Genomic DNA, 27,685 nt, shown 5'->3' with positions numbered 1-27,685 from the left:
CCATGTTGTCCTTTAAATTAATTTATGAAGTTAAAGAAATGCCTTTGGAACCCCTCTTCATAGACACCTGACCCTCAAGTGCCACATAAAACGATCACTCAGTCAGCATGTGGTAAATTTTCCGTGATTCCCATCCAATCTGCTGCTTATATGTTAAAAATTAACACTGAGATTGGGCTGTGAAACCGCCATTAGGTGGTGGGACTGGCTGGCCAGCAAGGGCAGGGAGCCCGAAGTCTGGGGAGGTCCACTGCATGGTCAGACTTTCCATGTCTGAGTCCTTGCAGGGAGCCAGCTGCTCGGTGTGCAGAGCCAGCTGCACAATTTTGGGTGCATGTGAATTCCTATCAAACCCCAGACTCTGAGCCCATATTGTCTAGCAGGTCCAAGGAAGATGGCCAGTCAAGCAGGTGGGCTATGCAGGGCACTGTAAGTAGAGACTCCAGAGGTTCCAGGCAGTATGTAGACAAGGGCAGGTAGAGACAGGGGAAGGGCTGGCCGTGGAGTGGACTGCACACGGCACTGGCTATGAACCTGGCTGGGGTCGGCAGTGATGCTGAGTGGCCTGTCTGGAGGCAAGCTGTGAAATGCAAAGCTGGGTGGCAGTGGCCACGGACTTGTCCCTAAAGACCATTCCAAGGTCAGTGGGTTTCTCAGACAATCAGACCACAGATCCCAGCTTCCTAGTTCCGCAGAATTAAAGGTCACTCTGTACTGCCCCACCCCCGTCATTCTCAGAGTAAATCACTGCCTGTGAGATAGATGGCTGTCTGCTTGGTGGCCCCGTTCCTTGTCTGGCTCTGGGCAGTTTCCATCTGTGCTAATGAGGTTAGGAGGCCCCTCCTCTTGCAGACCCCACTTCAATGGCTCCCCCAGCTACCCATGGCACACTGGAGCGCCAGAGCCCCTCTGAATCAGGAGTCCTGTTCAAAGCCTGATCCCAGGAGATAAGATGCTATCACTTCCTCCTCCGGATGATCCAGCAGACAGTATTTCCATGGAGCCCAGCTGCAGATGCCTTGGGCTGGCTAATCGGAGCTATAAATCCCAGCAGGAAAAGCCTTCCTCCCGCCCAGTGCCCCCTCCTCCATTAGCTTTGCCCATTTATTTAACTTCTTGAGAAAGGAATAAAGAGAAATAAAATCTCAGGCTACAGCCATCAATTTAACCAGAAACAGTGAATGCCTGTTAAAGAGAAAAATGAATATTGGTCTGAAGAAGAGAAGTTTCTAGCTTAAGGGAATCCAGCATTGGGGCATCCTTTTAAAATAAGGCAGAACATGTGACCCAAGTATAACGTGCACAGTCACGAAATTTAAACTTCAGTTTAATGGAGACTACACTGTCTTTTCTTCCTATAGGCTTGGGAATACCAGTTAATAAATTTAGCATGTTGGTTCTTATTTAAACATATTTATTTATTTATTTATCTATCTATTTATTTAGGGACAGGATCATTCCCTGTTACCCAGGCTGGAGTGCAGTGGCATGATCATAGCTCACCGTAGCCTTGACCCCCTGGCTCAAGCAGTCCTCTCACCTAAACTACAGGTGTGTGCTACCATACCTGGCTAATTGTAAACTTTTTTTTTGGAGAGATGAGGTCTTGCTATGCTGCCCAGGCTGGTCTCGAACTCCTGGCCTCCAGTGGTCTTCCTGCAACAGCTCTGTATGAGGACACTGTGATACACATTCTTCCTACTCAGTCCCCATGTGAGATAGTGTTTCTATATTCATTTTACAGCTGAGGAAACTAGGGCTCAAAGAGGCAAAGCAGCTTGCCCAAGGTCACATAGCTAGTAAGTGGGCACCGGGATTCGACTCCAGCTCTTCTCCTTCTGATACTCTAATACCAGCACTTGTGAAATTTTATACCTCATTTGCCGCATTATAACACATTATACCACATCTTCTCAAGATTTTTGAGTCAGGAACCACAGTGGGTTTCATTTAACTACGAAATTCTAGCTCTACTAAAGCCAATGGTGCCCAGTAGAAACATTAAATTATTTCGTGTTTGCTTTTTTATTTGCTTGTTTTTATTTTTTATTTGCTTTTTAACTTTTTATTTGCTTTTAATAAAGCCTTTTCACCAGCCTGGGCAACAGAACGAGACCCTCTCTCAAAAACGTGTTAAAAATATGGCTGAGCGCGGTGGCTCACGCCTATAATCCCAGCATTTTGGGAGGCCAAGGTGGGCAGATCACTTGAGGCCAGGAGTTTGAGACCAGCCTGGCCAACACGGCAAAACCACATCTCTAATAAAAATACAAAAATTAGCCAGGCCTGGTGGCACGCTCCTATAATCCCAGTTACTCGGAAGGCTGAGGCATGAGAATTGCTTGAACCCAGGAGGTAGAGGTTACAGTGAGTGGAGATGATACCACTGCACTCCAGCCTGGGCCGCAGAGCAAGACTTTGCCCCATCTAAATAAATAAATAAATAAATAAAATTTAAAAAATAATAAAACGTTTTCATTTGCTTGCTTATTTAATACAAATTGTTTGCCCTTTGTAAAAATAATAACATTATTTCCCTCTCTGCTGAATGCTTCCTCTGAGCCAGATGCTGTGCTGTTGCCCTTACAATGTGCCAGCTCATTCCATCCTCCTGACCACCATGTGGAGGCACCCTGTGTGTTCTCCCTATTGGACGGATGTGGAAACAGAGGCTCAGGGAAGTTCAGTAACTTGCCCAAGTTCATGAAATTAGTCAGGGCTTCCAACCTGGGAAGTCTGGCCCTCCAGAGGCCATGTGCCAAGGAAACTGAGGGCTGCTCATCCCCTGGTAGCCACTCATGCTCACTGCAGGAGCGCTGGGCTCTAATCCAAGACAGACAGGTGGGCTCTGGCTCATGACACTGCTGTCCTTCTCCTGCCTGCTCTTTGGCACCAGCTGTGTTAATGTGCATGTGCGTGTGTGTTTGTGTGAACACCTGCATCTGTAAAGATGTGTATATGAACATTTGTAGTTACCAAGATTTAGGTGAATAAACAAATGTGTACTGCTGATGCTACTGAACTGATCCCAACAACATCCCAAGAGGAATTCCAAGAAATAGTTCTTCTATGTCCAGCAAAATCTCACATAGAGAAGCAAGCAGCCCTCTGGAAGGAGGCTCTTTGACTTAGCTCCCGAGCTCAGTTCACTTCCCAGAGGAAGTGACTTAAAACAGTGTTTTGTAAACATGGATATGTCCTGACAGGCACAGAAGCTTAGCTGTGAACCCGAGGTCCTTGGGTCCCAGAGGGTGGCCCAGCTACGGGGTGATCCCATACCCACCCCTCTGGCCAGGAAACACCAGGCCTCAGGAGGGTTCTGTACAGCAACCTTTCTTCACAGATGGACACTCAGGCAGATAGGCCCCTCCCTCCACCCTGAAGCCTTCCCCAAGCCCCTCCCCCAGCCCCAGACACACTCTTACCCGGCAGTATTCATCGATAGGCTTCAGTCTCTTCACAGCTACATCCCGGATGTGGCTTCTGCGGAAGAGGATCTTGCCTGGAAGAGAGATACTCATGAGTGGGGGATTCTGGCTAAAACTGCCACAGCGACCTTCTTATTTCCCTCTCCCTTGGCTTCTCAGCATCTCAGTCCAGCACTACCTGCCACCATCTCAGTCCATGGTCAAGGAAACAAGAGAGAAACAGTCACCTTTCCTGGAGGGTAAGAGGCGCCCTAGGCTGAGAGCCCAGGACCTCTCTGGCAGGTGAGGAGCCCTGGAGGCTGCCATCTTGGGATTCAATGAGCGACTTGGCCAGGCCACCTCGCCTGGATCTAATGGCAGGATCAATGAATGCCCGGAGTGGGTGCGGCTCTCAAGTGACCTTGCAAATCAACACAAAGTAGAGCCCAGCCCACATGCTATGCTTTGTTTTCAGGCCCATCCCTCCTTGAGAAATCGGCATTCGTTCCTACCAGCTGGGCAGGAATTCCTATTCTTATTTTAGCTGGGTAGCTCCTTCCAGGGCGGGCACAAGGCAATACCAAGGGAAGCATGGCTGTCCCAGCCTGACTGTTCCCTGGCCTCTTTGCGCACAAAGCCTCCAGCCATACGGACTGCTGCCAGCTGAGCTGGGACACCCCTCTACAGGTATGGGCAAGGCTTACAGGAAATGCCAGCCCCTCAGACCTTCCCAGCTGGCTCTCCCAAGCTGGCCACATTCAATCATAACAAATGCATCAAGACATAGTTATTTTCTAGTCTGAGAAATTTAGAATCTGAACTCCTTGGTCTGATATTCAAGGTCTTACACAACTGACTTCTGTGCCAGGTGGCTGTCAATGTCTAGGGCCAAAGCCCCCTTTTCAGAAGGTGTTCCTTGATTGGCTGAGCGGGGAATAATGTCCCTCTTTCCAGAACATCCACAACACGTTATCCATTCCTAGGCTACCTGCCACATTCTGCTGTGAGTTATAGCACTTGTGACTCATTTCGGGGCCCATGAGCTTGGCACATGATGAAGTGCTCACCTGTAGCTGTAACAGGCATCTGTTGCCTCAGTCTACCTAATTTTCCCCTGGAGAAGGCCTCTTCCACTCCCAGTCCTTGTGGTGTCAGTAAGTCTAGCCACACCCCCTAGCAACAAAGGTAGCCACAGGAGCAGCCTAGTCAGCCACAGTCACAGTGATTGGCTCAGCGGTGGGGAGGGACCTGATCCGAGCCAATGAGAGTCAGCCCTGAGACTGCTTTTTCCCACGGTTGCTAAGCTGGCAGGATGAAAGCCTGGCACCTCTAGTGGCCTGAGAAGCAAAGCAATGAGAGAAAGGAAGAAATGAGAAAAGAACCTGGCACAAGACAGGTTCTTGGTAAAAGCTTCTTGAGTGACTGAAAAGCCGAGTGGAGAGAGGGAGCGACAGAGCCCTTTGACATTATTTCAGCAGCTGGATATGGGTAGCTGTTCCTAAACTAGGGTCAACCTGGTCCTTTTCAGCTACATAAAACAATACCATTTTCTTTTTCATTTAAATGAGTTGAAGATGGGTTTTCATAACTTGAATTAAAGGAGACCCAATTAAGATCATTTCCATTGCATGTGAGCAGACGGGTAGACTGCTCACGAATCCACGCCAGCTGCTTCTGTCAAGGTCTGAGTGACGTACTCAGAAAAGTCATCACCTTGATTTAGATTATTCCCCCAGATGCAGCCCCAGCAATAAGGATTTGACTTGTTTTGGAGGCGATCCCAAGAAATATCATTAGGGGAGTGGGACGGTAAGGGCAGGGAGGGGAAGGAAGTGTTATCAGGCCAGTTAGTCATGGTGGGCAGCTAGAGCTCAATTCTGCTGGGGCTGCTCCAGGAGATGACAGAGAAAGTACCTGACACATGGAGGCTGGAGATCTACCCACCAACTCCGTTTGTCACTGAGGGCTGCCTCTGAGGGCGTTAACTCTAGCACGTCTGGCTGAGTGTGTGCCCATGGCTAGACAAAACCCTGAGGTGGAGAGCCCCAGTGGTTCTGGTGAGCAGCCTTTGGTAGGCAGAAGTGAACAGACAGGGGACCCAGGGGCCATGAAAACCACAGCTGCAGCCACCCCTGACTTCCCTGCCACCACAAGCATTGGTCGCAAGCCCTGCTGAAGTCAGACAGTGGAACGTGTGACCACGTCCGTGTGACCACGTCCGATAGCATGTGACCTGCTTCCTGTGGGTATATCTCATCTCTCTATGATGGCTCTGCAGCTCACCCCTCCTGTCTGCCCCTACACTCCATGGAGCACTAGGCTTTGCATTCAGCAGATGCTCAAGAAGTGCTTGCTGGGTCATTCTTGTTCCTCTCCTGGACTCTTGCTCAAGCTCTCCGTCGTTGTCTTCTCTCTGAAGCCAGAGAGCCGGGCCATCTCCCTGTCAGATGGACAACACTGTGCAGACAGACAACATCATCAAGATGAAGCGGCTCTGCTTTGTGTTCCTCTTGAAAGGAGATAAAACGTGATTTATCCAGACACTGGCGACGCCGCTGTTCCTTGGGGGAAGATGTCACAGATTCGGTATTCCCTTGCCTCTTTGCCTTCTACCCTTTTTTGGTTGCCTGTCGCTTGATTGCTCGCATGCCACAGGCTACATGTGTGAGGCCGGGGGAGGCTGTGTAAAAATAAAAACATGAGGAGACTTAAGCTCAGGACTGCCAAGAAGATGGGTGGTCCTGGGGCTGGAATTCTGGGCCTTTCTAATGAAGGCAGTTGTCTGTCAGAAGCTGAGTGATGCCCAGACCCAATGACACCTGCGGTCCAGCCATATGAGCAGGGCCCTGAAGGACCATCTGAGATACAGAGGAAACCCAGGGGGACCACAGGAGGGTGGGGGCAGGGCCCACAGACCTGCATGGATCAGGGCCTCAGCCTCCAAAAATGGCACTCCTGCCCTTTCTCATCCTGTTGGGGGACAAAAAAGAAAGGAGGGAGATGGGAAGGTAAATAGGGTTCCCCCCCAGCCCCCAATCTCAAGGTTAGCCAAAGCTCTGGCTGAGGCTTAGATCATTCCTGTCCTAGTTGCAGACAGAACTCTAGAACTCTTTTTTTTTTTTTTTTTTTTGAGATGGAGTTTCGCTGTTGTTGTCCAGGCTGGAGTGCAATGGTGCGATCTTGGCTCACTGCAACCTCCGCCTCCTGGGTTCAAGCAATTCTCCTACCTCAGTCTCCCAAGTAGCTGGGATTACAGGCATGTGCCACCACACCTGGCTGATTTTGTATTTTTAGTAGAGTCGGGGTTTCTCCATGTTGGTCAGGCTGGTCACGAACTCCTGACCTCAGGTGATCCGCCCGCCTTGGCTTCCCAAAGTGCTGGGAAGAACTCATTTTAAAAACTAGTTAAGGAGCACAGAGACCTCCACAGGTGTAGGAGATCCAGAGAAGGGAGGGATAGGTTGGGGTGGGGAGGTAGGTGAGAGGGTGCTGCCTGACCCCTCCCCATGCTGGCCCCAAGCACAGGACCCTGCCCTGCCCCTCCAGCCTGCAATCTGAGTGAGGCCATTAGGCCACTGCACCTGGAGCTGCCCAGTCCTCCCCACCAGGCTCCTGGATCTGCTGCTCACTTGCAAGGTCAGAGGAGAATTTCTGCACAAGCCAATTCCCAGTTGAGTTTCTGGAAGCCCAATGGGGCTTCCCTCTTTTTCCCGCTGAAATCCTTTAGAAGCAACGTTTTCTTTTCCCAGGGCTTTGGCACAGTTGGCCAGTGGGGGAGAGAGGGAGGGAGGGCCTGGAAGGGATTCTCCGGTCTTGACTTCTCTGTTAGGAATCCAAACCACACTCTGAAAGCCAAAAGGGGGAGAGAAAAAGGAGGGGGAGGAAAATCCCCATTAAGGAAGCCGAGACCACAGGGCATTAAAGGCCTCTTGTAAACGTAGCGCAGCCCGTTGACGGCGGGGCTCAGCTTCTGCCAGAGTCTTCGAAGCCATCCAGATGCCGCCCCAGAAATCTTATGAGCATCGCAAGGAAGATCGCACGGCCTGAAACAGACCTAACTCATCAGGATTAACTCAGTCTTGAAAGCGGAGAAGAAGCTGTGCAGCTACTTCCAAGCAGCAACTGGAGGTTCTTCTTCCTGCCACTCTGGGCTGGGCTGGGGTGAGACCAGCGGAGAGTGGGGGCCTCCGGTGGGAGTCCTGGGTTCAAGTCCCACCCAGGCCACAGGCTGGCTTTGTGACCCTGAAACAGGCCCCTTCACTGGGACTGCTGTGTGCTCATCGGGGGCCTGGGCTCTGTGGCCGCTCCCTCTGGAAGCCCTAAGACTGATTTATAGTGGGGATGTTAGCGGGCAGAGGAGGAGGGAGGAAAGGGTTAATGGTAGCTAAGAGCTCAGCGCACACCAGGTGCACACTAAGAGCTTTTCACTGAATTCCCTCCCTTCATCCTCACAACAACCTTGAAGCAAGTATTTTAACCAGGCCCATTTTGTCCTAGATGGCAGCTCAGAAAGGTTGAAGGACCTGTCCAAAGTCACACAGCTATCTAGTGGCTGAGCTGGGATTTCAACCTGAGGTTTTAAAGCTTAGAGAGTTGGGGGGAGCCATGATCTTTGCACTTGGATCATGTAAAGCCTTGAGAGTCACCGCGAGGACTTTGGATTTTATTCTGCACGTGAAGGGAGATGAGAACAGTTAAACCCCTAGACCAACCACAGCCTCCAGGGCTCTTCTTGGGAAAGTGGTACCTATGGGATGGACTCCCATGACAGCCAGGGACTGGGGCCCTTGACAATAGAATCACCAGACACAGTACCACTGGCCAGGGTCCCCATACCAGCCATGAAGAGTTTGGTAGCTACCTCCATGAACTAGGACCCATTTGTAGAGGTAATAAGAGGGCACTGATTATAGGCGCCATAAGAGAGGGCTGGCCTCGGGACCTCTTCTGGTCTGAGCAGGCTAATCTATTCCTGGCAGCCTCTCCTCTTCACACTCACAGTGTCTATGCATGCGTGTACAACTCCTTCTTCCCTGTCTTTCTGCCACCTGGAACACCATTCATTCTTGGAAGACTTCCCCTTGCCTTTCCTTCTTTCCTTCCATCCTTCCTTCCCTTGATCCACCCAGCACTGTCTTGATGGAGGCCTGCTGTGCTGGGCTCTGTTCCAGGTGCTGGGAGCATTGCAGTGAACCAGAGAGATGAGGGCCTTGCTCTCAGGAGTTTACCTTCCAATTGGGAAGGGAGTGGGCATGGGAAGAAGGCAGTACACATTTTCATACCTAGTGAGTAATTTGGTTACACTTCCATGTCTTCCCCCACCTCTACAAAGATAATAACACAGGGCAATGTGAAGAGGGGTGCCTGGAGGGAAGAACTCAGAGAATGGTCAAGGAAGCTTCTCTGGGCTTCAGTGGAGACTTCAAGGAAGAGAAAGAGCAGCTATGCAAAGCTCTGGAACAAGCGGGCTTAGCCAGAGGGAACTACCACAGCCAAGGCCCTGGGGCAGAAGGAACTGGACATGATGGAAGACAGAAAAGAGAGGAGCCTGCAGCCACAGAAAAGAGTCTGGTTTTATTCTAAGTGCCCTGGGGCCTGCCTATTCAACCCTCATTCTGTCCTTAAGGCACTGTTCCATGCTGCCTCCCCATGAAGCCTTCCTTGAATGCTTCTCTGGCCCTTCCTTGCCAACCTCTAGGACCCTCTGGCAGTCACCCCACTCTGGCCCTCTGGTCCCTTCTGTCCTAGAGAATTTGTCAGGAAGCCGCCCTCCTCAGGGCCCCTCTCACCTTCTCAAAGTGTCCCCTGACTTATAGCAACAGGTCAGCAGCCCCTTGGGCTCAAGGAGGGCCAGCTCCTCCCAGCCACCCTGTCCTCCAAGGATACAGATGCTCACAACCCCCTCCCCTCAATGTAACCCAGAGAGGCCAGGCTGTCGAGGGAGACTTGCCTAAGAAACAGGGGAGAGCACAGGCAGGCCTGCAGTCCACAGACCGCACGGTGCAGAGGCCTCATGCTCCAAGGACAGCCCTCCTGCCCTTCTAACTGGGTCTAAGAACAGAAAGGAAGGTGGGATGCAGTTGTCACCTAAGGTTGCTGGCACAAATGACCATAAACCCGGTGGTTTAAAACAACAGGAATTTGGCAGACCATGGTGGCTTATGCCTGTAATCCCAGCTGTTTGGGAGGCAAAGGCTGGAGGATCACTTGAGCTCAGGAGTTCAAGACCAGACTAGGCAACATAGTGAGACCTTGTTTCTACAAAATGCTAAAAAAAAAAAAAAGCCAGCCAGGCATGGTGGCGCACACCTGTGATCCCAGCTACTCAGGAGGCTGAGGTAGGGGGATCGCTTGAGCCTGGGAAGTTGAGGCTCCACTGAGTCGTGACTGCACCACTGTACTCCAGCCTGGGTGACACAGTGAGACTGTCTCAAAATAAACAACAACCCAGGAATGTATTATCTGCCAGTTCTGGAGGTCAGAAGTCTGAAATCAAGGCACCAGCAGGGTCATGCTCCCTCTGGAGGCACCAGGGAGCATTTTTCCGTGCCTCTTCTAGCTTCTGAGGGCCCCAGGCATCTCTTGGCTCGTAGCAGCATCACTGCGATCTGTGTCTCGGTCTTTACATGGCCTTCCCGTCCCATGCCTGTGTCTCACGTCTCCTTCTGCCTTTCTCTTATAAGAACACCTGTCCCTGAGTTGAGCGCCCACCCTAAAGCCAGGATGATCTCATGTCAAGATCTTTAATTACATCTGCAAAGACCCTTTTCTCCAAATAAAGCCAGATTCACAGGTTTCAAGGGGTTAGGACTTGGACATACCTTTTTGGGAGATTCAACCTTTATTAATTCAACCGTTATTCAACCTACCACAGTGTGGTTATGGGAGAGCCACAGGGCAGACCAGCCACCTGACAGGGCCCTATATCCCTAAGTGGACTTCAGTGGCCCTGAGGACAGGGGTAGTTTCTATACTCCCTGAATCCCTGGAAATGTCTGGCATGGGGCTGGGTGAAATGGATATGGGTGCAGCCTGAAGCCCTCATGGGGGACAGGGGAGTGTCTGGACAGAGCAGCTCTGGGGTCTCTGAGCCTGAGAGGAGAGAGGCAAGCTGTGGGGACCTGAAGCCAAGGGAATGGGGGAGGCGGGTCCTTCTCTGGTTTTGAGGGGTGATGTGACACCCAGGAGAGAAGAGACAAACAGATTTCCCAGATGAACTGGAGGAAAGTAGATGTGAGGATTCCTAGAGGGAACCTCCCTCCCGCTGCAAGGGTAACATGCATGCTCGTGGGGTGATAAGACACAGGCAATGCATGTGGAAGGAAGGAGGAGAGGTTCAGTTTCCTACTCCCACAGCTCTCCGTGGTCCTGAGACCTGACCACGTCCCTGTGCAAAGTGGGCTGGGCCAGCCAAGGACCCCATGTCCAGCTGCTCTCATCAGGCGCCTCCATCCGTGCTGTTTGCTGACAGATTGATGAAGACAGAAGCTCTTTTTTTTTTCTTTTTTTATTTTTTATTATTATACTTTAAGTTCTAGGGTACATGTGCATAACGTGCAGGTTTGTTACATATGTATACTTGTGCCATGTTGGTGTGCTGCACCCATCAACTCGTCAGCACCCATCAATTCGTCATTTATATCAAGTATAACTCCCAATAGAAGCTCTTAAATGAAGGGCCCTGGGTAGAGGAGGGCAGAGAGAATATAACCATGATTCCACTAATGGGGCTTTCTTCGCCATGAAAAACAAAACACAAACGACCCCTCTTTCATTCTCAGTCTGTTTGATTTCAGAGAGGCTGTTACCAACCCCCAACTCACAGAGTCACTGAGGCTCGGTGATCCAAGCTGGTCCAAGAAGAGGCAGATTGGGACTCTTTTTTTGTTTGTTTTTGTGACAGGATCTCATCTGCCACCCAGGCTGGAGGGCAGTGTCTCTATCGTAGCTCACTGCAGCCTTGAACTCCTGAGCTTAAGCGATTCTCCCACCTCAGCCTCCCAAGTAGCAGGTGCACACAACACCCAGCTACATTTTTATAGCAATGGGGTCTTGTTATGTTGCCCAGGCTGGTCCCGAACTCCTTGCCTTAAGCGATCCTCTTGCCTCAGCTTCCCAAAGTGCTGTGATTATAGGCCTGAGCCACTGCACCTGGCTCAGTCTGGGACTTCTGATGGTTTAAAGCAAGCAGACACCAAGAGGGTGTGCCCTAGGCCCTAAGAATACCTAACTCTAAAAACAAACAAACCAACAAACTCACAACCTACTTCTTTGATGTCCGAGACTGCAGAATCAGAATTTAGTTTCTTCAAGATTTTCGTCAAGATATATAAACTTCTCCCTGGAGAATGGTACAGTAAGCTGTATTAACCATTCACACCTAAATATGAGCAGGCACTGGCTTCTCACTCAACAACAGGGTCTCGCTGGGGAAGAGAGCAAAGAGCACAGAGGCCTTGATGGAAGAGGATGTAATGGGCAGGGGAGAATAACGGCTTAACAGCCTCTGCTGGCTCCCCTGTCTTCCTGAAAGCTGGCCCTGCCCTTGACGTTCAGCTGTTTCCTGACCATGGGGCCACCCAGCTTTCACCTGGATTAGTCCTGCCTAGGCTAGGGTGGGAGCGGCTGATGGGCAGGCCACTGCTTCTCTTTTTAAGTGCTGCCCCTGAAACTCACATGTCACCTCTCACTCTCTGCAGCCTGGGGACTGCAGGTCACCTGCTCCCCTGCTGGGCTGCCTCCAGCTTCTGGTGCAGCTGAGATGACATCCCCAGAGTCTACAGCCTTGTATCTGGCTCAGATCACACCCTGACACCCAATCCTGCTTCTCCACTTGCAACATCTGGCTTTGTTGCCATTTACTTGGGCTGGGGGAAGGCAGGAGTAAGGTCTAGATGCTGAGGCTGGAAGCAGTGGGCACATGCAGGTTCCAGAAAGACACAATCCCCATGGGGAAGGTCAGCAGCCCGAGGCATACTGACGCCATGCCCCGAGTTCTGGCTCCCATGAATCTCTCTTTAGAGCCAAGATGCTGCCTCTGGCTTGAAGTCTAGCATGGTAGGCATTGGTAGGTTTTGCCTGCCAGCTTTTAATTATTACAGTGCCCTAATTTTCTTTTGGGAAACAATCCCTCCTTCATTCAGTGTCCATGGGATTTCAGTGGGGCTGATCCTATCCCAAAATCTGGGGCTGATCAGTCAGTACAGTCCAGCCATGGGCATGTGACCCACGCTGGTCCAGTGGGAATCAGCCTGGGACTATTGCTGGAACTACCAGGAAAAGACGTGTTCTCTCTCTACAGTTGCTGCTAACTCATAAATGCCAAGCCCCAGGCTGCTAGGAAGCATCTTTATGTATCTCTGTTACCATCTGAGGGAAGCCTATCGGAGAATTAAGTCAACAGAAAAGAGAGCAAAGCTGAGGGCTTAAGAGACACGTTTTGGTCCCCTAGATCCAGCTATGCCTGAAACCATTACTCTTGGTTTTCAGTTATGTGAACCAATAAGTTTCCCCTTTTTTCTTAAGCCAGATTGAGATGGGTCTATTTCTTGTCACCAGGAGAGCACTGACTGGTACATCTGGCTCTACCAGTTACTGTTATGTGACAGGGGATGAGTCACAACCTATTTGAATCTCAGTTTCCTCAAACTGCAAAATGGGGGGCAGTAATGTCTAATGCAAAGGACTATTGTGAGGAGCCAGTGAATGAGTCTGTAAAAGCATTTAACACGGAGCCCAGCCCATGGTAAATGGTGGACAAATGGGATCTCTTATGAGTTGACACTTCCAGGTCAAGCAAGTGGGATGGGGTGGGGTGGGCCCTGCCTGTCTCCTTGCTGGCCATGTGGAATCCAAGTACCAGAAGCATTTCCCAGGCACCCAGTCCATCCACCTGGCTTCCCACCAAGGCCAAACATGAGCTCCCCTCAGTCTGTGGCTGCCCTTCCTGATTCACCCACCCCATAAACACATCTGTGTCTCCCACACAGCTTCCGTTTCTCCAAGCCCCAACTCAGAGGGCAGAGGACGTGACACAATGGTGAGGAGGTCGATTATTCATTCCACCCGCCTCCTGGGGCATTCTAGGGTGACTCACACAGGTGTGTCTCCCCGCTCCAGCACTCCCCACCCCCTCTCCCACACACCCAGGGAAACACACTTGCAAAAGCCCACTGCGGTTCACGACAGAGCGAAGCCTTCACCCTCCTGCAGCCACGGCTTACTTGCACAAAGCATCAGCGCACCTTGGAAGGAAGAACAATCTCCCAAATTCTGGTTCGGAGGTTCCCATACCCAGCAAGCAGAGCCAGGCTGAAGGGAACAGTATCTTTCTCTCCCTCACCCCAGGTGGGTCCACTGGAATTTTATGGGTGTCTGCTAGTGATAAAGCACCTTGTCCCGGGCCCATGGAGGGACTAACACATCTTTGCTGAACCAAATGGAATGGAAGTCTTTTTGAGCAGCATTCTAGAGCAGTGGGACCAGAACCATTTCTTTCTTTTTTATTTTTATTTATTTATTTATTGAGACAGGGTCTGGCTCTGTCGCCCAGGCTGGAGTGCAGGGGAGTGAGTGATCTCGGCTCACTGCAACCTCTGCCTCCCGGGTTTGAGTGATTCTCCCACTTCAGCTGGGATTACAGGCGTGCACCACCACACCAGGCTAACTTTTTGTAGAAACTGGGTTTCACCATGTAGCCCAGGCTGGTTTTGAACTCCTGGGCTCAAGCGATCCTCCCAGAGTACTGGGATTACAGATGTGAGCCACCTGTGCCTGGCCTCAGAATAATATTCTCAAACCATAACTCTTGCTTAACCCTTTCAGTGACTGCCCAGGGCACTGAGGATAAAATCCAAACTCCCTTCTGCGGCCCTCGAGGCCGGGGAGGATTCGGCTCCTGCCTCTCTCTCTGCCCGCCCATCTCCTGTCACTCCGCCCATGCCACAGACACATCCTGCTCTTCCCCACCTCAGGGCCTGCGTGCTCGCTGTCCCTGTTCCTGTGCACTGTTCCTGCTGCCCTTTGCCCAGCCATTGTCTTGTACCCCTCATCGGGAGGCCTTTGGTGACCACGTGCCCTCTCTCCCCGGCCTCTGTTGTTTCCCTCTGAGATTCTGCCACCATTGCTAATGATCTTCTGAACCTGACTCTTTACAGCGTTCCCTCAGGACAGAATGCAAGCTTCCTGTGGCCAGTGAAGCCCAGGAACTTATCCTCAGGGCCCAGCACAAGGACTGGCACATAGCGACTTGGTGAATGGCGAGTGGTGGGACCCTGACCGCGCCTTGCTGAATGGTGAGTGCGTGTGTGTGTTCACACTGGCTTGCTCTAGGCTGTCTCTCATGTACACACCCCCAGACTCCTGGAGGACTAGCAAATACAGCTCACCCCACATATTAGGAACGGCAGCCTCAGCCAGGGCTAGGGAGAAGGGTGGATTCGCCCTCCAGGACCCAGACAGAGTGGGGCCAGAGTGTGGTTAGTTCAGAGGCCGGCATCTGGGCCAAGCTGCCCCCCTCCATGTGGGCGTGGGTGTGGTGGGCGTGGTGGGCAGTGGCTCTGCGCCCTCCCTGTGGGAGCTGGGAATAAAGGGCCCCATTCAGCCTGTGCAGTCTTGGCTCCTCCCTCCAGGGGAGGCTGCCCTCAGGAAAGACGGTGGGACGCTGGGCAGAGCTTCCCGGCAGCCTCTCCCTGTGGCATGGCCCACAGTGTGGGGGGCTGGGTGAGGGGCACAAGGCCTCTGTGGCTCAGAGAGACACCGCAGAATGGCCCACCCAGATGAGGAGGCTGTGGGGCAGGCGGATGGAAGTCCTGGGTTGCAGTGATGATGCTGAAAGACGCCCACTTACTTCTGAGGTTCTGAGACAGAGGAAAAGCCGCAGGATGCAGAGGCCCATCGGTAAAGGGTCCAAAACCACAGGCCGGTCTGGGCAGCCACAGGGGAGTTTGCCTGCCTCTCTTGGGATGGACACGGTCCACTAAAGCTTGCTTTCATTTTATTTATTTATTTATTTATTTATTTACTTATTTATTTATTATTTTTGTAGAGATAAGGTCTCACTATGTTGCCTAGGTTGGTCTCGAATTCCTGGGCTCAAGTAATCCACCCACTTCAGCCTCCCAAAGTGCAGAGATGACAGGTTTGAGCCACTGCGCCTGGCCCAAAACCTGCTTTTCTTGAGCTTTGGCTCTGTTGGCAAAACTGAGCCCAGACAGTCAACTCTCTTCATCAACCTCCCACCAGCATTTTCTGTGGTTCCAACCCTCTCCTGCAAGGATGGTGACAGTAACATTAAGAGGACGTAACATTCATTGAGCCCTTGGTATGTGCCAAGCCCTGTGCCATGTTCTTTATATTTATCATGACAGTTGATCCTCATAACAACCTCTGAGCAACGTACTGAGTGCTGTTGTTATCTCACTTTACAGATGGGTAAACTGAAGGTAAGAAAACTTGAGTGCCCTGCCCAAGGTTGCACAGCAAGGAAGTGGGAGAGCTGGGATTGGGTGTGCCACAGTCTCTTTCTTTAGGCAGACTAAACGTGCCTACACTCCTAATGATTCTGTTATCTTCCTTCCTTTCTCTGAGCCCCGGGCTGAGCAACCTGTGGCCAGCTTTCCTGACAGGGCACATCTCAACCCTACCCCATCCCCAAAAGAAGGACCAACACGCAACACCCATTCACTCCCTCCCAAATGCCGGCACTGTGCTGGGGGCTGGGGTGTGATGGTGACGGTCCCTGCCCTCGCAAAGGACACTGTGCATGGGTACTGTGCTGTGATGTGTCGGCTGTGACAGGCACATGCAGGAGGGAGACAGGTCTGAGGAAGTGGTTAGAGTAAGCCGGGCAAAGGTGAGTGGGAAGAGTGTTCCAAGTAGAGGGAGAGTCTGAGCAGAGGCCCAGAGACTGAAGAGACAGGCACATCTGAGAAGCTGAAGGGAGTCCAGTGGGTAAGTGCATCAGGACGCATGCCGGGAGGTCCCGGGGGTGGGGTTATGAAAGGTGCCAGAGACTGAATGGCCACACAGAGCACACCAAAGCCACTACAGCTGCATATGCAGAACTGTCTGAGTTCCTGGACCTCCAAGGCCGAGGACCATAATGTTCATGCTGAGAAGACACCAGAACCTTCAGACCCTGCCTGAAGCCCTTCTTCCTGAAGTCTTTCTTCTTCTTCTCCTTCTTCTTTTTATTTTTGAGACGGAGTCCCACTCTTATCACCCAGGCTGGAGTATGGTGGCATGATCTTGGTTCCCTGCAACTTCTGCCCCTGGGTTCAAGTAATTCTCCTGCCTCAGCCTCCCAAGTAACTGGGACAACAGGCACGTGCCACCACACCCAGCCAATTTTTGTATTTTTAGTAGAGATGGGGTTTCACTATGTTGGCCTGGCTGGTTTCGAACTCCTGACCTCAGGTGATCCACCTGCCTTGGCCTCCCAAGTAGCTGGGACCACAGGTGCACGATGCCATGCCCAGCTAATTTAAAATTTTTTTTTGTAGAGATGGGGGTCTCTATGTTGCCCAGGCTGGTCTCGAACTCCCAGGCTCAAGTGATCCTCCCACCTTGGCCTCCAAAAGTGCTGGGACTGCAGGCATGAGCCACCATGCCTGGCCTTTTATTATCGTTTTAAGCTGCTCATTTTGGGGGAAGATTTGTTACCCAGGTAACTACTACAAAGCCTAACACTCCTCTCGGGAGGACAGGGTCCCTGCGTTACCTGAATCAGAGATATCTGGAACATTGGTAATGAATGAAGTTCCTAAAATTTGCCCAGACACTCCGAATTCAAGTGGAAGGGGATGGACAGGGCGAGAGTCTGCCTTTTTCATGAGCCCCCTGAGCGATTCTCATGTACCTCTGAGGCTGAGAATTACTGAGAGAATCTAATACCTTCCAGACCTGGGGAGGCTCAGAGAGTTGATGGGATGGTCCCTATTCCACACACAAGCTGAGGCAGGCCTGAGCCTAGAACCCAGCACCTGACTCCTGGGTCAATGCTCTTTCTGCCGTGTCCATTCAGGTTGCTTCGTTGAGGGACACGGGCTTTTTTTTGGTTTCTTTTATTTATATTTAAAATCTGCATATAGCAAAATGCTACACAGCCAATTGTTTGTCTGCTTAAGAGCTTGCTTTGCTTTGCCTGTGAACAATTTTGTCAGCACTACCCACAATGAGGGCCTAACGCTAAGCAGGGTAGGGCAGTGCTAGGCCATGCAGAGAGGCTGGCACTGCCACAGAACACTGCAGCAGGAAAGGGACTTTTTCTGCCACTGAGATGTCTCAGCTCCAGGCATTTCCCCCAGACCAACAGAATGCAGAGTATGCAAGGCAGAGAAGATGAATGAGGATAATAAGGGAGTGTATCTTTAACCCTTGTCAAGCTGTCACCCTAGTAGGTAAGAATAATATTCCCACTTTCATTTGTATAGAACTCTGTGGCTTAGACAGAATTCATGCATGATCTTATTGAATGACTTTTGTAGACTGCAAGATAGATAGGTCATTCAGTCATTCACGCTACACATTTATTGAGCAGCTACTACATACCAGGTAACACTGTAGGCACAGGGGACATATAGATTTGTTTCCTTGCTTAATAAATATTTATATATGTCTACTATGTGCCAGACTATTTTAAGCATTTAACAAATATTAACTAACTTATTCTTCACAACAGCCCAACAATATAGATACCACTATTCTTCCCGTTTAACAAGGAAATTGAAGCACAGAGAGGTTATGTAACTTTTCCAAGGCCAAACAACTAGTAAGGAGCACTATGGGGATCTGAATCCAGGCAATCTGGCCCTAGGTTCCACTCTGTTAACCAAGATAAAATGAGATACAGTTCTTGCTCTTCAAAATCTCCAGCTTTAAAAATCCTCATGGGTACAGATGAAAAAACTAAAGCTCAGAGATACCTTCTGAATTTCCCCAAGTCACATACTGCTGGGATTAAACACCAGATCTAATTCCAGGCAGTGTTAAGGAAGGTTTAGCTAGAGATGGGTGCAAGAGAGGCAACAAAGAGGGCGTTTCTAGAGTCCAGAAAGAGACAGGGTTTCTCCAAGCTCACTGGCAAGTTGGAAGCATCCCAAGAGGCACCAAAGCAACTGAATAAACGCACTCCCTGTCCAGGCCCTCGTGATCTGTGACTGTCTGCTGCCCAGCTGGTATTCATGCCTCCTGATATTTTGGGGCACTATTATTTATAGACCACGTTTCTATTTATATTTTCATTGAATTCCTACTAACCCTAGCTGATTCCCCGCCTCCCCAAACCTAGACAGGGGAGGATAAGAACTCTTTTTCACTAAGTCAGTGAGGGGCAAAGGTGAAGGTCAAAGTCTTGGCTGTGTATGCAGTCTTTCAGCAGGAGCCCTTTACAGGGAAACATTTAGGACAAGGGGGCTTTCTCTGCCTTCCAAAGGAAATGGAGGAGTGGAATAGGGGAGTGGGAAGGGCACAAGCCTGGCCTTATACAGAGGCAGCCACGTTCTGCCAGTACAGTGGGATTTGAGGCAGGCCTACAGGACTCCTGTTCTCCTAAAATGTTTTCCCCTTTGCATGATATTCCATTATTAGGCATTTATCCCTTTGGTCTTAATAGCTGTTAGCTCACTAAATGTTGGGACTATGAGAAAACCTAGACAGCATCAAGTCCAATCCTTGTATTTCACAGATGATGGAACTCAGGCTCAGAGAAGGGCTGTGACCTATCCTTATGGGGGATTCTGAACTAATAAATACAAATCTATTACAATGCACAGAAGAACACCCTAATGTTGGATAAACTGCTGTCAGGCACAGCAAAAGAAACGGGACAGCAAAGCAGACCCCAGGCCCAGAGTTCCTCCCTCACCAAGTTTTAGGAATGAATAAGTAACACCCTGAGACTTTTCCTAAGGTTCTATTTGGTGCCTCAAAGGAAAACTTCTCAGTTTTAGCATCACATAGAAAAATGACAGTAAAGTGGGACATCTTTCTTCCTTGTTTTCAGCACTCTGTTGAATCATGGTTTAGGAAATAATATCTGTGATGATTATCATTACATAGTTACTTCATAGGTTTGAGTTTCCAAAGCCAGCTTTCCAGAATTCAATTATTTCCTTCTGGACACTATGCCTGCAATTCCAGCATCTGTCACTAGGTGGCTGGTAGCAGTTGATAGATCAAGTGAAACGTGACTGAGAAAATAATGTAATCTAGCTAAAACTTTTACCATAAGAATGTGATACTTTATTAAAAGGACAACATTGATCAACCTCTTTTTGTTGAGACAGAGTCTTACTCTGTTGCCCAGGCTGGAGTGCAGCGGCTCGATCTTGGCTCACTGCAAGCTCCATCTCCCAGGTTCACGCCATTCTCCTGCCTCAGCCTCCCGAGCAGCTGGGACTACAGGTGCCCGCCACCACGCCCAGCTAATTTTTTTTGTATTTTTAGTAGAGACGGGGTTTCACCGTATTAGCCAAGATGGTCTCGATCTCCTGACCTCGTGATCCACCTGCCTCGGCCTTCCAAAGTGCTAGGATTGTAGGCTTGAGCCACCACGCCCGGCCAGATCAACCTCATATATACATATATATATATATATATTTTTTAAATGAGATAATACTTGAAACAAGGTTTAAAGATATGCAAACACCCTGGTGCAGGCAACATACCCACCATTTTATACCAAATCTTAACTGTTAATCTCCAGACAGTACATCTTTTGTCCATCCCACTCTGTGGCAAGAACATAAAGAATAGTGGTCAAAGGCCGGGTGCAGTGACTCACACTTGTAATCCCCGCACTCTGTAATCCCAGCACTCTGGGAGGCCAAGGTGGACAGATCGCTTGAGGTCAAGAGTTTGAGACCAGCCTGGCCAACATGGTGAAACCCTGTCTCTACCAAAAAAAAAAAAGAAAAAAAGAAAAAAAAATTAGCCAGGCATAGTGGTGGGAGCCTGTAATCCCAACTACTTGGGGGGCTGAGGCAGGAGAATTGCTCGAACCCAGGAGGCAGAGGTTGCAGTGCATCGAGATTGTCCTACTGCACTCCAGCCTGGGCGACTAAGCGAGATCCATCTCAAAAGAAAAAAAAAATAGTTATCAAGAGCTTGGACTTGGAAGTGGAGGGAACTGGGTTTGAATCCCAGTTCTGCCTCTTACTAGCTGAGTGGCCTTGGGTAAGTCATGCACCCCTTCTAGCCTGTGAGTTTTCAAGTGTCAAGTAGAGTTGTCATTAAATGAGATAACATAAGCACATGAATCCTTTGCACAGTATCTGGCAGAAGTATATGCTTAATAAATAGTAGCCATAATCCTTAAGCAGACATTCTCTCTCATTTATGATGGTTTAATTTGTTAAAGTTCCAGGCCTCACACAAAGTTCCTAGAAAGCTGTTTGCAACTTTTTCCCTACAGCCAATTCAATGAATTGTTATCTCTGGACCACTGGGCTCATATTGTGAACAGCTGCTCTACCCTCTGTCTTTTACCAGCAAGTTTTTCTGGTAAGCAAGACCACATAGGTCTTACTTAAGCCATCTTCACCAACTATCAACTATTAAAATGGTTAATTTGTCTTTCAGATCAGAAACAAGAGGCCAAGAGTAAAAAATGTGTCAATCAGAGAAGAATTACCTGGCCACCAAATTACCAGTCACTCACTCAGCTTAACTCTCCTCCCTGGCTCCTTTTGAAGCTTAGGTCTGCAATGGTTATTTTATATAGAAGAGCAAAATATGCTCCTTTCAAATTTCACTTTTTTTTTCTTTTTTGAAATTAAAACAAATTTTGTTTAGAGACAGGGTTGCACTCTGTCACCCAGGATGGAGTACAGTGGCATGATCATAGCTTGCTGCAACCTCGAACTCCTGGGCTCAAGTGATCCTCTCACCTCAGCCTCCCAAGTAGCTGGGACTACAGGAGTGTGCAGCCATGCCTGGCTTCACATTATTCTGTTGACTTAACTTTTTCCAGAGACTCCTTACAAGAGCCTGTTTTCCCTCCTAATAGTACAACATCACTCTGGACATAGGCTTTAGACGTTCTCATGCCACACTATCTTCAAAACCACAGAGAGTTCATGAGCCAGCCTTGCATCTCCAATCAGGGAACTTCTGAAATAAAAACCTGAGCCATCTCCTTGGCCCAAAACTTCACCCCATCTTGGAAGGGAGGGGAGAGAGAATGTTCTGATCTATATCCAATGAGGGTGTGTGGTTGGGGCCTGAGCATCTTCCTGGTTGGGCTAGTGATGGGGAGAGAGGACTGTTACTCACCACTCCCTCCCACAGAATACCAGAAACAGGCGGGCAGCTCAGGTGTATGTAAGGATGTGAGGCCAAGAAACCAGCCCTCACCAAGTTACCTCTGTAAATCCTCGTCTCCCCATGCACCTCTACTTTGAGTCAGAAGTGGATTCATTGCAGGCTCAGTTGTTTGTATTACGTGAATGAACTGAACGTAACCAAGCACCAAGAGAGCCCTCAAAACACAGTAGACCTCCTGTAGAAGGGCTCTGATGGACCTTAAAACATTGCTTCTCCAACTTTACGGTGCATACAAATCACCTGTGTACGTTAAAATGCAGACGGTGACTTACAGGTCTTGGGGGAGACCAAGTGTCTGCATGTCCAACAAGCTCCCAGATGATGCCCATGCTGCTGATCTGAGGACCACATTTCGAACAGCAATCCTTAAAACACACGAGGTTGTGGGACCGCACTCCTGAGAAGAGATCTCACTCTTGGAAGGGATTCTAGGAGGCTGCATTCAAACCATCCCAGAGACAGCTCACAATTTTGTTAGGGACCTGATACTAAAAATCACCAAATAACAATCGTGTGCTGAGGGCTTACTTTGTGCTTTTCAGATGACATTTCATTTGATGCTCTCAATAACCCTGGGAGGGATTTCAGAGATGGGGATTGTGATGGAAGGTCAGAATTAAACTGATTACAACTGGCCCAGAGTCACACAACTATGAAGAGGCTGAGTTGGGATTTCTTTTAATTTTTATTTTTTGAAACAGGGTCTCACTATGTTGCCCAGGCTGGTCTCGAACTCTTGAGCTCGAGCAATGCTCCTGCCTCGGCCTCCTGAGTAGCTGGGATTACAGGTGTGAGACAGCGTACCGAGCCTGCTGAGTTGGGATTTGAACCCTAGGTTTGTCTGGCTCTAAGTCCTCCAGAGTGGAAGTACAACAGTTACCCATCTCAGCCATGGAAAACAGCAACTTTGGTCCAGGCAAGTAGTACCAAGTAGAAAGCCCAGGTATGAACCCAGATGTGCAGCAGCCCAAAGCCAGTGCTCAAAACCCACCCCCTGTCCCCTGAGAAGTTCTTCCTGTCCCTGGAAGTTCTCTCTGAGATCCACCCAAATGTGCCCTCCACTAAGGCAAAATCTGGCTTCTCCTGTTTGGTCCTGGGGAGAAACAGAAACCTAGCCCCTTTCCTTCACACGAGCTTCGATCTTGACAGCTGAAGTCTGTAGGGGTGTCGCCAGGTCACCCTGTCCCTGACAGGTAGAGAAAGGTGAGGCTGCCAGCCAACCCCCACCCTCCACATTTGCCTCCTCCCTTCCCTTCTGAAGGTACGTTCAGATGAACAGGCCCCATCTTCAGGCCATGCCAGTCCCCTGGGGCCGACTGTGGTCTGGAGGCCAGGCAGCCTGGCATCCTGGGGCCTCCTCAGTGGACATCAGTCCCGGGAACTGTGGAGGTGAAGGGGGAGGAGATATTTTCAGGGCCCAGAACGATGGGACTGCTGGGTGCCAGGCAGCTCTAGATGAATGATACATCAGTTCACACAGGTGATGCCTAGAGCCAGCTCAGTCCCGGTCAGGGAAGAGCTCTGGCTTGGGGCTTTGTCTCTGGGCCTGGGTCCAGTTGGGGTGACCCTGGAGGGCAGTGTGGGGAATTAGGCCAGGGACACTGTGGGGATTTATCTCCTCCAGCGCCCCTCACCTCCTAAGAAGTTATGGGGCGGGGGGGGGGGGTGGAGTTCCTTCTCAATGCGCCTCAGTGTTCCCCTCCACCACCACCCTCTGCTGCCCCTCCCGACCCCCCAGTGAAACCTGGACCCGGAAACCAGAGTGCCCAGTGCCCAGAGGCTCCTGCGGAGGGAGGCTGCCCACCACAAAGCACCTTTCATATGCTCCAAAGGCCTCAGCCACCTCAGGGAGGAGGGAGGAAGTCCTTTCCCTTCACCCCCACGGATGCAGCCCACAGGCAGGAGTGGGGAGTGGTGGTGCTGTGAAAAGCTCCTTCTGCCATCTTGGCCAGGGCTGTCCAGGCAGAGCTGCGGGCAGTCATTCTCGACCCCACCCCATCACCTCCAATCCATCAGCATGGCCTCTTGGCTGTTCTTCTAAGACAGACCTCAGTCTACTTCCCTCCACCCAGGGTCCAGCCTAGGCCAAGTCTCTGCAGGACCCCAGCTGGTCTCCTCTGCTCCACGCAAGCTCCCACCAGTCCCTTCTCCAGACTCCACACAGGCCTTTGAGGCCCAGCACCTTCTTCTGTCTCCAGCCTCAGCTGCCCACTTGCCCTCTCACCTCTATCAAGCCTGGTCTCAGTAACCGTCCGGTCAGCCATCTACGCTAGAGTATGAGTTGGCTGGAAGCACCATCCCTGGGGACACCAGGGTATAACTGTGCTCTCTCAGCATGGAGGGAAAGGATCCGATCTTGTAAAAGGACATTTAGGCATCAGGTAAGGAAAGGATGTATTTCCAGGGGGAGGGATTAGAGGGGAAAGGACAGGAGTGTCACTGAGCCCTGAAATCATGCCTGTCACTTTCTGGTGACTTTGCCAACAAGCAAGGTGATCCCTGATTGCTCAAATTTAACTTCTTCAATTTTGTGCCGTGGCGATTAGCATGGGGTGAACTAGAATCTAGGACTCTGGAGACCCAGGCCCGGGTGCATTTTCCACACCTTAGATGACACAGACCGACTGAGACCATGAAAAGAAACAGGCTTTTCTGCCCAGATCAGAAAGTTCCTGGGGAAGACACCTAGGACACAATCCATCTAGGATGGAGGGTTTGGGGTAGGAGCTGATTCCCTTCTAAAATGATTGGGAAGGCACACAGCACGTTGTAACAAGGTGGCCCGGCTCTTTTCCTGGTCCTGAAATGTGGGGATGTCATGGGGGAAGGGCTTGGGAGACCGATCTACATTTCAAAAGCAAAAAAGGCCTTTGCGTGGCTGACCCCTGCAAAGCTTGTTACTCCCCGCAAGACCTGGAGGGTCTGCAGCTGAGGGTCTGGAAGGTAGTGACACTGACACTGCCACGTGATCAGAGGTCGGGTCCCCACCTTTCATTCCAGATCAGCCATCTGGGTCATCTGCTCTTTAGAAACAAGTTCCTTGCTGCTTTGCAAGTTACCACAGGCCAGGAAAGAACTGCAGGAAGTGAGGCTGTGTCTGGGCTGTGGCCTGGGCTGCGGTGGGAAGAGCTGACTCAGCAAAGAGTGGGGAGGGCAAGCAGAGGGCAGAGCAAAGGAAACCCCACAGCTGTATCCTGCGGCAAAGCCACCACGAGCACAGACAGGTTTGTGGCACCAGTCCTCTTCCGTTGCACCCTACATGGCACTTTCCGTGCATCAACTGCTTGCAACGCCACCCCAAACCATGATCAACCCATTTGACAGATGAGGCAACAGAGCCTGGAGTCCATATGACTGGGCCAGATGGCACAGCTCACAAACACACAGGTGGAGCTACTCTGGAGTGTCTTGGTTCCACAAGTCCTGTCTGCCTAGCTCTCTCTGGGTGACTCAGCACTCCTCACTATTCCAAACACTTCTTACTGTTCTTCAAACATATACCAGTGGTCCCACGAAGGTTATTGCTCTTGCTGTCCCCCAAGCCTGGCACCCCTGGGCCTTGATGATCCCAACCTACTCATTGGAGATGTCACCTCTGCAAAGGAGCCCTTCGTGATCACTTAATCTCAGATGTCTTCAGCTGTAGCACCTGCCACATGACCTGGTTATTCTTACTTCTGGCACTCATCACTCTTGGAAATTGCTCTTCTTTCTAACTCCCACACTGGAAGGCAAACTTCCTGAGAACCACAACTGGGCCTACTTTGTTCTCAGTCATATCACCAGTGGCCACAGCTGGCACACGGTATGTGTTCAATAAATATCTGATAGAAAGGAATGAATGTAGCTATTCCACGCTGTGTTCAGAATCATCTGCTGACAGCAGGCCCTGAGAACTGCCCGTCCAGATTACAGAGTGGGAGACTGATTTTTGGGGATGGGAAGCAGTAATTACAGCAAAAGAAGACAAAAGTACCTCCAGTGGAGGTTGGAGGAAAACTGCGTTTAAGACAGCATATGGTGCCTCTGAGGCCTATAATCTTGTTGACCTTTTCTAAACCCCAGAATTACCGATGGACCCTATTTTTCTCCCTCCATCACATAGTTTGTCTTTTACTGACATCCCAGGTCACCTAGGGGCCCAGAAACTTCTCAACCTCTCTCCCTTGGGGGTTGCAGTCTGGTGAAATCTCTGAGCCACAACCTCCGTCATAGCATCCAGGGCCCTTCAGGAAGGGCTTTCTCCGCTGGCGCCTGGTGGAGACACACAGACACCTACAGCCCGGTGGGGGGGACCAAGGACCAGCTCTAGCTAAAGACATCCCTTCCCCCTGCTTCCTTCTATGCTGGAACAAATACCGGATCTGCTGCACAGGGCTCTGGGGCTGGAGAGGAAGGCCCTGGAGAACATGCTTGCAATTCACCCAGCACCTTCTGCACTGTAGCTCCAAACTGCTTCTTCATTAAGGGGCCATTACATAAACTGGCGAGTCAGTACAAAAGAACCAAGCATGCCTGCCATCTAAAAATATACCATCTAAGCTCGTAAGGTCACAAGGCTGTCTGCAGGCTGGCAGCGCCTGCCTTGATTATGGTTATAGATTCACTTTTCTCCCTAAGCAATCTCACTTCTCCATGACTCATCAACCTGGGGATATGGATAGTGATGCATGGTACTAACTCAGCTATTAGGATGAAGGACTTTCTGGAAGCCCAGAGGCCCAGTGCCAGCCAGCACAGAGAAACAGATGGCTTGCTAGTGGGAGGGGACCTCGCACAGCCTTTGTAGAGGGAATGTAGCTCTTTTTGCTCCACTGCTTGGCTTCTGAAGTCCCTCAGTCCCTGGCTGCAGTTGTTTGCTTTTTACATCAGCAGCTACACACTCTACTTCATGTCGTAATGACCATTTCCTCTCAGGGAGTCTCCTCAGGCCAGCAAACTTGGGATACACAGGAAATCTACTCCAATCCCAGGATGGGAAACAGGAGATGGATTTTCCACAATCATCTTCTAAAACAAGGCAGAAAATTCCAAGTAAACAGTAGGCTGCCCTGAGAGGCTGGTGACCCCACCACGCTTGGCCCAATGTCCTAAGGAACTTGATTTCTGCCCACCTCTCCAAAAAGCAAGAGACTTCAGAAAGAGCTAAGGCACACTTCTGAGTCAATTCTCCCTGGGCCTCCTGCTGTTGCACATGTCTTGTAAACAAGGCACTAACTGCTTTTTGTTTTGGAAGATCTTTTCAAAGGTGCTTGCATAGCAAACAGCCTTAGAAGACAGAAGTAGTGCCTTGCTCTGGGGCATAGGGCAGGTTTGCATATAGTATTGGACTAAGGATAGTGTCTATCTTCGGAGCAAAAGGGCAGGTTTGTTTACCATCCATTATTAAAAGATGTGGGCTCCCCTCCTATAAAGTAACTCACTCACTGCATATGCAGGCATTCATCTGAGCCCGTCTTGTCAAACCTATGGAACTTGGAGGAACAAGAGAAGTCCCAAAGTATAAAAATATATGTAAACCAGGCCAGGTGCAGTGGCTCACACCTGTAATCCCAACACTTTGGGAAGCCAAGGCAGGTGGATCACTTAAGTCCAGGAGTTCGAGGCCAGCCTAAGCAACATGATAAAACCCCATCTCTACAAAAAAAATACAAAGATTATGGGAGGCCGAGACGGGTGGATCGCGAGGTCAGGAGATCGAGACCATCCTGGCTAACACGGCGAAACCCCGTCTCTACTAAAAACAAAAAACTAGCCGGGCGAGTTGGCGGGTGCCTGTAGTCCCAGCTACTTGGGAGGCTGAGGCAGGAGAATGGCGTAAACCCGGGAGGCGGAGCTTGCAGTGAGCTGAGATCCGGCCACTGCACTCCAGCCTGGGCGACAGAGCGAGACTCCGTCTCAAAAAAAAAAAAAAAAAAAAAAAAAAAAAAAAAAAAAAAAAAAAAAAAATACAA

At 50.2% G+C, this 27,685-nt stretch overlaps 1 protein-coding gene across 4 annotated transcripts in view; it reads right to left on the bottom strand.

The window, feature by feature from the left end:
* SH3PXD2A (SH3 and PX domains 2A) overlaps positions 1-27,685 on the bottom strand; it is a 259,285-nt gene that overhangs the window by 136,236 nt on the left and 95,364 nt on the right. For all 4 annotated transcript variants that reach the window (XM_030940384.1, XM_030940379.1, XM_030940380.1 and 1 more), the window contains one exon: positions 3,426-3,502. In XM_030940384.1, the coding sequence (XP_030796244.1) occupies positions 3,426-3,502 (77 nt within the window). The remainder of the gene's footprint in view (positions 1-3,425; positions 3,503-27,685) is intronic.

This window comes from Rhinopithecus roxellana, chromosome 11 (assembly GCF_007565055.1).
Source record: "Rhinopithecus roxellana isolate Shanxi Qingling chromosome 11, ASM756505v1, whole genome shotgun sequence".
Lineage (NCBI taxonomy): Eukaryota > Metazoa > Chordata > Mammalia > Primates > Cercopithecidae > Rhinopithecus > Rhinopithecus roxellana.
The sequence above is the reverse complement of the archived record's forward strand: the minus strand, read 5'-3'. Positions and strand labels throughout refer to the sequence as shown.